This window comes from Ciona intestinalis, chromosome 1 (assembly GCF_000224145.3).
Source record: "Ciona intestinalis chromosome 1, KH, whole genome shotgun sequence".
Taxonomy (NCBI): Eukaryota; Metazoa; Chordata; class Ascidiacea; order Phlebobranchia; family Cionidae; genus Ciona; species Ciona intestinalis.
This window is the reverse complement of record NC_020166.2, coordinates 6,830,426-6,840,365: the sequence shown is the minus strand read 5'-3', so window position 1 is coordinate 6,840,365 and position 9,940 is coordinate 6,830,426. Positions and strand designations below refer to the sequence as shown.

Here is a 9,940-nt window from a genome sequence, read left to right as displayed (position 1 = left end):
TGCAGTATTCATAGCAATCTTATTTTACAGGGACACTTCCGCTCTCGTAGCAAAACCAGGAAAGCACTCAAGCGGAAACGAGATGTTTCCATGGATACGACATCTGTTGCTAGGTCATCGTCAAGGGCTCGCAGCCAATCGCGACCAAGGGATGAAAGTGGTCTACGTGATACAGCAGTAAGTGAAAATTAACTTGTTAATACTTAGTGTGTTCTGGTGTTATGCAGCAATGAATGAACTAATAAATCTTCTCTATAGTAATCTGTAGGTGCTTGTCAGATATTCCAATCTCATATTTCTAAATGCCGTAACCCACATTTCTAAACATACACCTTGCATTGCAGATGGTGCAGAAAGCTCGCAAGCTTGCCAAGATATCCCAGCGTAAGATAATCCAGATGGGTAAGGCAGGAGAGTCAGATCGACACATTCCAGTTGCCAAACCTCGCCATCTCAACACTGGAAAGCGAGGAATTGGGAAAACACAACGTCGTTAATCAGGATGCATGTTCTTTGTGGAATAAACAGATATCGGTGGATTTTGTGGTTTAAGTAAATTAGGATTCCAGTGAATTTTATTGTGAGTTCCTATGTTGAGGCACGCTAGGTAAAGTGGAATAAACAGATATCGGTGGATTTTGTGGTTTAAGTAAATTAGGATTCCAGTGAATTTTATTGTGAGTTCCTATGTTGAGGCACGCTAGGTAAAGTGGGAAACAGCAAAATTTGAAACCCCTTTCAGCAATTCTTTGTCTCTTTTTAAAACAACTGCAGCTTAAATAAAATTATCACTACTCGTTTTCAATTCAAGAAGACTTTAATTACATAGGGATTTAGGTGACAATAACTGTAGGCAAAAACTTGTATGTAAACTTTCTGCAAATATAAGGCAAAGGAACAGAACGTGCATGCTGGCATAGTGAAGTATGTATAGAACACCTTCACATTTAGATAAATTAGCTGAATTGCGCAATGAATAAATAACATGCAGAAATGTATCATGATTTACTTTAAGTCTGTGGTAACAGAGGCAGGTCAAAGAGTTCGCACCAATATTTAAAGTGCAATTTGTTAAATGTATTTGACAGCTCTTGTTATTTCCTAACTAGCCTAGCACGAAAATCCACTTTTTTAATGGTATAAGGGCAGCAATATTGCCCATAAACTACAGAGGAACTTTAACTGAAAATAATCACAAGAAATTAATCAAACACCTCACCTTTGCAAAATACTAGTAAAAAAACATGAAAAAATCGACAGTGCATGCGTCTTAGGCCGGGGTCTTGTTTGTAATTGCAGGGGTCATGGGTTCAAATCTCGGCAGGGCAAGTCCAAATTTTCTTTCTACGCCAGCAAAGGTTGCTGCTGCGAGACGGTACCCTCCCATATGGTCGGGGGTGATTGGGGGTAAGTCCGAAACATGGACGTATTTAGGTTTGTGGGTAGAACCTGCGAAAATAGGAAAATGTTTACATAAAATAAAAAACAAAAAATTTTTCAACCCATTTCACCGTTACATAGTTTTATGCGAACTATGTGAAAAATGAATCAAACAATCAACCAAAGTTGTATAAAACCAAAAAAATCATATTTCATATCCAACACACTGCTTACAAACTTGTACAACTAATCTTTCCATAAGGTGTAAACTATTTTTTACCACTAAAGCCAACACCTAACTTACCGATTGGCTTTCTGCCACCAAAATCTTTATTGAAGAATCTTTGTAGTAACTCGTAGGTGAGGAGGGTGATGCCAAACTGTGGAGAAGATCGAAAGACACGAGCTGGAGCTCCTTTCCAAAATGCAGCAAATCCTTCTTCTGCATACACCTGGGTGGATGGAAAGTTGAAAACAAAAGCAGACATCAGGCAGAACTGAGTTATAAAGACTGCAGCTGCCCCGACATATGTGCCATGGAATGATATGACATGTTCATAAAGTGACAAAAGTTTCATTTTATTCTACTTATTAGTTAGTATTACATTTATTTGCTACGTTGTGCTTTTGAAAAGTTATATTACTATTGCTTTAAATTTCGCTTAAAATACGAAGACCTACGAAACACTGGTGGTTGATACATCTAAAGTCAAGCAGCCAAAACTACAACAGAGTTTATCAGTGACCCAGAACAGTAACCTCCAGACCTGTAATGCCAATGGCAAACAAAAGCTGTTGTAGTTTGTTAAATTGCCAACGACAAGAATAAGAAACGAACCTTTTTAAAGCAGTCTATCATTCCTTTGTACTGTGTTTGTCCATCTCTTGCTTTTACTTGTAATCTTGTTTTCACCACATCTGCTGGTGTAGTGAGGGAAGCAGCAGGTGCACCTGTATTACATATTCAAACTTATGCAGTGAAGTGGGCATTAGTTATACACATTATTCTGTGTGTTTTTATACTTTATTTCCCATGCTGTCTCTACATTTACCTAAACGTATATACAGTAAATCATAACCAGATGTGTCTTTTGCTTATAAACTGGTATGAATTAAAAGTAATTATTTTGTGCAGTTTAAACCAAACATAAAAAGTTACACTAAAGAAATAGACTTCAAATCCCAAACCCCTGGTGGCCTAACGACAGAAACTCACCCAAATATAACAGAAAAAATGCAATGGAAAATTACACTTAGTTGTCCGGCGCCGTGGCCCAGTGGTTTAGGGGCCTGCATCAGAACCAAAGTGTCCTGGTACGATGATTGACAGCGATACTAACACTGAATGTGTATGTGTCCTTGGGCAAGAGCAAGGCACCTAATGGACATTGCTCCAACCCAGTGGTTACTAATGGGTTGTCTAAATTATCAGCTATTTCAAAAACAAAAATCATACACAAAGCTAAAAAGTGTGGTAACTCGTAAGCACACGAGGACAAAAAGTAGTGCGAAAAAATACTTGTCTGACTGCGATGTGGCGTTGCGGCACTGGTCGCACGAAGGACTTAAACGGGCTTTCTTGGTGTTGGAGTAAAGGGTCCTTGACAAGGACCTCACCCCAAAAAAAACAAACAAAAAAACTCAGTAAACAGTATTACAAAATCAATTCTTACCTGCCAGTGTACCAGCTAGAAGTAATTTCCACGGAGCCACATGTCCATCTGGACTTGCTAAAGCTTCTTTAATGTTGGAGTAGGCTGGGAAATAGATGGCACTGAATGGTATGTCACGTAGTAAGCATGCACGAGCTCCCTGTGGTTGTTTGAGGAAAATTATTGTGATATAAATTAATTTTAAAATTGTATGCGAGTAACAGTCACAAGAGAGGGCGGGAGAAGAGTATATTGTAACTGAAATATTTCGCTTTAAGCACAAGTTTTACATATTATATTAGTATTGAAATAAAATTGTAAAACCAAAACGTTGACTGAAATACACTCAAAGATAATTTAACAAAATTTCCATTTTTTTACCAAATTTTAACAGTATCAAAACTTTCACTGCGATTATATATACCATCAAACCAACCACACACTGTACCTTGTATAAGCCAGTTATCCCAAGTTCTTTAACCACTTTAAGTGCCGAGACTTTTGGAGCTCCAGCAATTTCTCCGGAAACTTGAAGTCGAATCTTTACAATTTCCAGCGGGTTTGTGAACATGACTTGTGACCCTCCTGCCTGAGTGGATATTCAGATAAATTAAACAACAGAAATTATGTGGAACTACTATTTTTTACAGTTATGTCTGTTTTGGGTCACAGTTTATTTGTAAAAAAAATTTTTTTGTTCAGGCAAATTAAGCAACAAAAATTATGTAGAACTACAATTTTTTTACAGTTATGTCTGTTTTAGGTTAAAGTTAATTTGTAAAAAAGTTTTTTTATATTCAGATAAATTTAACAACATAAATTTTGTAAAACTACCATTTATTTTACAGTTTTGTTTGTTTTAGGTTAACGTTTATTTTTAAATAAGTTTTTGACATACATATGTGATCATGTAGATTTTAGAAAACATTATATCTACTTTTTACTGTCACACAAATCCATTTGCTGCATAAATTGGATAAGCAATGAGTGTTAAGCATAACTATGCACTTTTAAGTATCATATAAGAAAGAAATTTATTTTTACCCACTCTAGATTAGACATACCATAAAACTGCATAGATATTTTATGAATATGTGCTTTCCTCAATGTAAGCACCAATAAACGTAAACCAAATAAATATAAAATTCTTTACATTTCATAAGAATAGTTAAATGTATTTAACTTACACAGCCACCAGCTAATATCTGACCCCATAAAGGAACTTTCCCATCTTGCCTCACAACATCTCTCACTAAGTCATTCATCTGCATGCAGGTGTAAAAAACATCACATACATGAAAAAAATATATATGTATATATATTTATATAGTAGGGAGTGGAAAAATGAGACACTTTTTTATTTTATTTTATTGCCCCATTTGGTAGTAAACAAAAAACATTTACAGAATTATAAAACGGTATCCTCACAACTTCCATAGACTTTAAAACACGATTAGGATATTTGGGTATTATGTAATAAAGGTGTCCCATTTATATTATAAATATGAAAAACAAGTAGGGAACCGTAATTGGATTAAATATGTCACATAAACGGAAACCAACAATTACAAAAAAGTCAGCAAATTTCCTAAACAATAAAAGGAGACAGCCATTATACTTGTAAGCACGAACCGTTAGTTTGATGGCCTTCTCTGGTCCTACACCAACAAGTTGTGGAATTAAACCTCTGTATAAACCCTGGAAACCTTCATGCCGAAGTACCTGGTGGTGGATGGTTACTTTATAACATGGCTTCCAAAACTGGGTGCACCGAAATTCAGGGGTCGCCGGGAGTTTACCAAATTTACTTAAAGCATATATTATACTATGGGTCTCCGAGGGTATACCAATTTTACACAGAGCATATATTATACTACAAACCAAGACTTCCCAAATTTTTCTGCTCGTGACCCCTTTTAATCTTCCAAAATTTTCTCCAACTCTACACAGTTAGTTTTTTAAAACATGTTAAAGAGAAAATTTTAGAAGAACAAAGGGGTTGCATGCAAAAATTGATTCCCTCCTATTACATGGATGGCTATGAATATATATGAACTTGTTTAGAACCTCATTTTCCCTGTCGAGTTATAATACAGATGAATTATAATGGACCAGAGTCACCAGACGTCCAACCATGTATGGTACATAACTAAGCACCTATACCCACTGTCAGGTTATAAAAAAGTATTTATACAAAAAACATGGTATATTGCATATATATATTTATCATTTATAAATTGTTGAAAGTTAACATAAATGATTACACACATACTGTCAAACAAATGTTAGCAGCAAAAGTGAAAATACCTTAAAAAAGCAATCAAAACTATTCCTGTACATAAGCTCCCCCACATATGACCCCGTTGACCTTTGGTTTTGAAGTCGAGTTTTAACGAGATCGATCGGGTAAACTGCAGTGGCTCCCACACCTGGAAATTAATAAGGAAGTTTTGAACACAATAGTTTTGTTTTGAACTGTGGTAAAATTAAAGACAGATAATTAGCAGTGGTTAAAAGTTGCTAAAGATTTCAAAACACTAAATAATATCATATTATAAAAACATTTTTCTATAAAGAGTGCAGAGTAGAACTGACTATATATTACTTAAAATTAATTGTCTGCAACCTTTTTAATAATGTAAATATATCTAAATTGTGAGATTCAATCATGTTTTGCATTTTTTTGTAATATTTATTGAGTTTTAAAAACTTTTTTATTATTTTACTGACAATAAACTGTTGGTTTTCTAGCAAAAGTCATGTAAATAAAATTTGTGGTAATAAGTTGTAATAATCGTGCAAGAAACATTACCTCCAGCAATTACACCAAGTGAGAATCGATAAGCATTTTCCAACACCGCCATATACACAGGCCGATTCTCAGGGATCGTCTGTAAGATTTGTTATAAGCTAAGCAAATGTATTTATATGGAATGATTAAGGTAATATGTCAACATAGGCCTAAATACCAGGGCCTTGAACCTCGTGTAATGATCCCATACAAAATGATCTTGATTTTCGGGATAAGATAATATGTAAACATGGTTTTAGACGTCATGGTCATGAACCTCGCCGAATGATTTTATAAAGTTTAATCTTGGATAGGATGTATGTAGACATGGTTTTCGGATTATGTTAGGTGAACATACAGGTCTTGACTTTTGGTTAAGACAGGGGAGATATAGGAATATGTATAACACCCTTGTAAATTTAATCATGTAAGAAAACTGTTTTTTAACAATAATTACGATCTATTTCCTAAACAGGCTTCTAACTTACGCAAAATGACACCCATGTGTGTACAGTGCATTCATATTAATAGATAAATCTCATGCTAAACTGTAAACTATGTTCACCATTAAATGCCACTAAAAATAAGAAATAAATAAAGAACATCACACCTCTTGTTGAGTTGCGATGTTGTATGGCATGGAACCTTCCTCTAACGGAGTTATCATGTCAAGTGTTCGCATCGTAATTCGACCTTTGCCCCCGCACAACTCACTCAACTGGAACAGAACATCGACCTCTAGTGGTGTAAGTCGTGATACACGCTGAGCTCCCAGGAGAAATTCACCTGCAGGAAAAAATGTTGATTTTTATGAATAACTTATTTCGATGTTCATGTTGTAATTGGGACTGGGTAAAATAAGTTAAAACTATGATGGATTTTGGTTAAAATATAAAATATAAAAGAAAGATATTTATTCACCATTCTGCTGTATTTAACAGTTACAAATGATTTTTTTTAAATGCTTTACCTGTTTACCAAAGTCACTTGTTAAAGAGTTAGATCGAGCCAATGAAGTACTAAAATTAGTACAAAACATATATCAATGCAAAATGAATAATAGAAATGACATCAATGTATTGAAAATTTTATAAAAATTAAAATCCTTTGTTTTTTTTATGGACAAGACACTAAAATAAAGGACACGACGCAAGACATTAAAAAAATACTTTTCTGTCAAATACATCACCTTTAGTAACAGGTTTGTCTTGCCCCTTGCCTACCACGGTCTCGTAGATTTTTTTCACCAGTTCCATGTTTTTAAGAAGTGAATTAATGGCTTGGAAGTACGTGAAGCTCACAGATTGTTGTCCACACCCCGCTACAACCTGGTGAGAGAAGACAAATTAAAATTTCTTTGAATAATTTTTACCAAAAATATCGCAAACATAAGATAAGGTACATTCACTCTGGTATTTCCTGAACTTTCTTTAAAAAATATAAGACTATAGCATGCCAATGACATGGCAGTTGTCAGGTGACTTGTATAAACCATAGAGGTAACCTGAAACATTGCTTAAATGTCTACATGTACCCAACTAACCCAAGACTAGAATATTCAGAGGAATTAATTGGTTGTTTTGAAATGCAAACTAGCAAGGAAAATACATGTAATTTTGTTTACTGACATGAGTCAATGCTGTATATGACAAATTAAATGACAATTATGACAAATTAAGAGTTGTTTATGTTATGACAATATATACAATATATATATATTATGACAATATATACAATATATATATATTATGACAATATATATATATATATATATATATGTTTTATATATACCTGCCCAATTTTTCAATCAGTATTTTAATTTGAACCTAATGTTTTGCTGCAATGATGTTATCATTTGTTTGACCAATTTAAATACAGGCAAATGTCAGTACCTTGTTGTTTAATTAATATTTATACAAAGGAATTTAAATATTAATATTTATACAAAGGAATTTAAATATTGGGAATTACACAGGTTTGGTTGGCAAGTCAACAAAGTTGGAATCACTAAAACATTACGAAAATCTTTTGTGAAGCATATTTAAATATTGCTATACCCCTATCACCAGCGTGTTTTACTATTGTTTCATCATCTATTTTTAGCTCAAAAAAAAGGAAGTGGGAATTTGCAACAAGACAGTTTTCCGTCAAAATATCATGCTACACATTGATAAACTCTGAATTCAGATTTGGAAACTGTAATCCTATACTGGGGGGGGCAAAGTTTTCATCCGGAGTTGTGTAATAGTGATATATGATACTTGATTGTGAAATGAAATGAATACTGAGACGACCACACAGGTTACCTAATCTCCAATGTAGTTAAACTAATATTCCCTAATTATTCACAGATTTTCCCAGGTTAAATCTTAAGTGTAAATTTTGTAAACATGATGAAATGTTTATACCAAAGTGGCCGAAATGTTATTTTCGAACACATTATTTCAGCTTGTTAATAGAAACAGTGTTACCACACATTAAAAGTAAAATTTTTTTGCTCTCAAAAAATTTTGTTCTATGTTATATCATTACATTTAAAATACTGTGTAAGAGCCCACATAACCTCAATGATTAAGATGCAATATTTGGATAAATAAAAAAAACTGTTATAAAACTTACAGCAACAAGTTTTTCTTTAACGAAGTCTGTAAGCAAATGAGGTCTTATCGTTTCCATGATATCTCGGAACGCAAGAGAAGTGATGATCCCTTTTCCATTTGTATCAAATCTTTTAAAAGCTTGAACTGCATGCTCTACTTGTAAATCCTACAAAAATGGAATATTATAAAGCAGGGGTATTAAACATCATGATTACAAAAATGTATTGTGAAAATATACTAAACATTATAATAACTTGGTGAAAAACAGTCACTCTTAGTTACACATGAATTACTGTATATCTGGGAAAATATACAGCACACATGACACATTGTATCCTAACATCTTTACCTGCAGAAATTGAGTAAACTCAAAATAATTTAAAGTTTTTTCCTTCTTAGATCCGAAGTGAAGCCGCACAAAGTCACAATCCCAGTTAAATGGGATCTGTTGGTGACAACTCGTTTTACTGAAGATCGATTTAACCTCATCTGCAAATGACAAGTTTTGATTAAACAAATAAAATTGAATTTTTATCAAATTCTATTGATTTTATTATAGTTTTAATTTCACTCTTTAGTTGTATTATTTGTTTTGTATGTTTTTTACTGGGCATTTTCAGCCTTGGTAAGTAATTGTGTAAACATTCTTTTGTCCGTTTCACAGAGTGTCAGCATACTATATTATAATAATATAATATTTTTTTTAAACATAACAAAAGATTACTAGAACACAATGAACAAAACAACAAAAAGGAAAACAAACTTTCCGTTAAGATATTCATTTTAAGAACTTTCAATATAAGATATGTCGATATATACCTAACATAACATGAACCAACAACATAAAAATACACAAACGATTCTTTTAAATATTTATCAGTTTGTAACCTAACAGCACAACATAACGAATTTGTGGTAACAGGCTAACTCAAGCCTAAACCCCAGGTCACATGGCTTACCTTGTGGTAAGACATCACCCATTTACCCAACATCTTTGAGAACATTCATAATTTACTGTCTTAAAGAATTTTTTAGACTATCCATAATTTACTGTGTTTTCAGAACACCACAACAAAAGCTAATTTTGTGCTCTATTTTGTTTGTAATTTTAGTGATTAGTTTGCTTACCAAACGTTATCTTTCCATTACAATTCATGTCAAACATTTGAAACGCAACATGATACAGGGAGTCTGGTAGATTAAGAACTGCTTCAAATGCCTGGAATTCTGGCCATGATATGAAGCTGTAAGCAATATAATGAGTTACAACTTGGCAAATTTAAAAAAAATGTTTGTTTTAAATCATTTAGTTTAATCAATGTGTTTCAACATAGTTTAGTTAGGTAAAATAGTTAATTCATTGGGTTTCATAGCCTTATGTGTCATTGTCTGTAGCCTCAAAAATCTACTTTTCATTTGTACAGCATTAATCTATGATTCATTCTTTATCCACATGCTATTCTCATTTATTTTAAAACAGGTTTGTCAAGCAAATGGCATGTACAATTTTATTGGTA

General features: G+C 33.4%; 2 protein-coding genes across 2 annotated transcripts in view; one reads left to right on the top strand and one right to left on the bottom strand.

Annotated features, from left to right (window-relative positions):
* LOC100175695 (nucleolar GTP-binding protein 1) overlaps positions 1–636 on the top strand; it is a 5,717-nt gene extending 5,081 nt beyond the window's left edge. Inside the window, exons 14-15 of the mRNA XM_009864114.3 lie at positions 31–177; positions 345–636. Of these exons, the coding sequence (XP_009862416.1) occupies positions 31–177; positions 345–497 (300 nt within the window). The 3' untranslated portion in view covers positions 498–636. The remainder of the gene's footprint in view (positions 1–30; positions 178–344) is intronic.
* Positions 637–798: 162 nt separating this feature from the next.
* The window catches only part of LOC100186157 (calcium-binding mitochondrial carrier protein Aralar1-like), an 11,776-nt gene continuing 2,634 nt past the window's right edge, over positions 799–9,940 (bottom strand). Inside the window, exons 4-16 of the mRNA XM_009864115.3 lie at positions 8,773–8,912; positions 8,443–8,589; positions 7,013–7,151; positions 6,434–6,609; positions 5,845–5,923; positions 5,340–5,461; positions 4,665–4,754; positions 4,220–4,297; positions 3,481–3,621; positions 3,054–3,192; positions 2,219–2,331; positions 1,685–1,832; positions 799–1,449 (exon numbers count right to left, since the gene is read on the bottom strand). Coding sequence (XP_009862417.1) covers positions 1,271–1,449; positions 1,685–1,832; positions 2,219–2,331; positions 3,054–3,192; positions 3,481–3,621; positions 4,220–4,297; positions 4,665–4,754; positions 5,340–5,461; positions 5,845–5,923; positions 6,434–6,609; positions 7,013–7,151; positions 8,443–8,589; positions 8,773–8,912 — 1,691 coding nt within the window. The 3' untranslated portion in view covers positions 799–1,270. The remainder of the gene's footprint in view (positions 1,450–1,684; positions 1,833–2,218; positions 2,332–3,053; positions 3,193–3,480; positions 3,622–4,219; positions 4,298–4,664; positions 4,755–5,339; positions 5,462–5,844; positions 5,924–6,433; positions 6,610–7,012; positions 7,152–8,442; positions 8,590–8,772; positions 8,913–9,940) is intronic.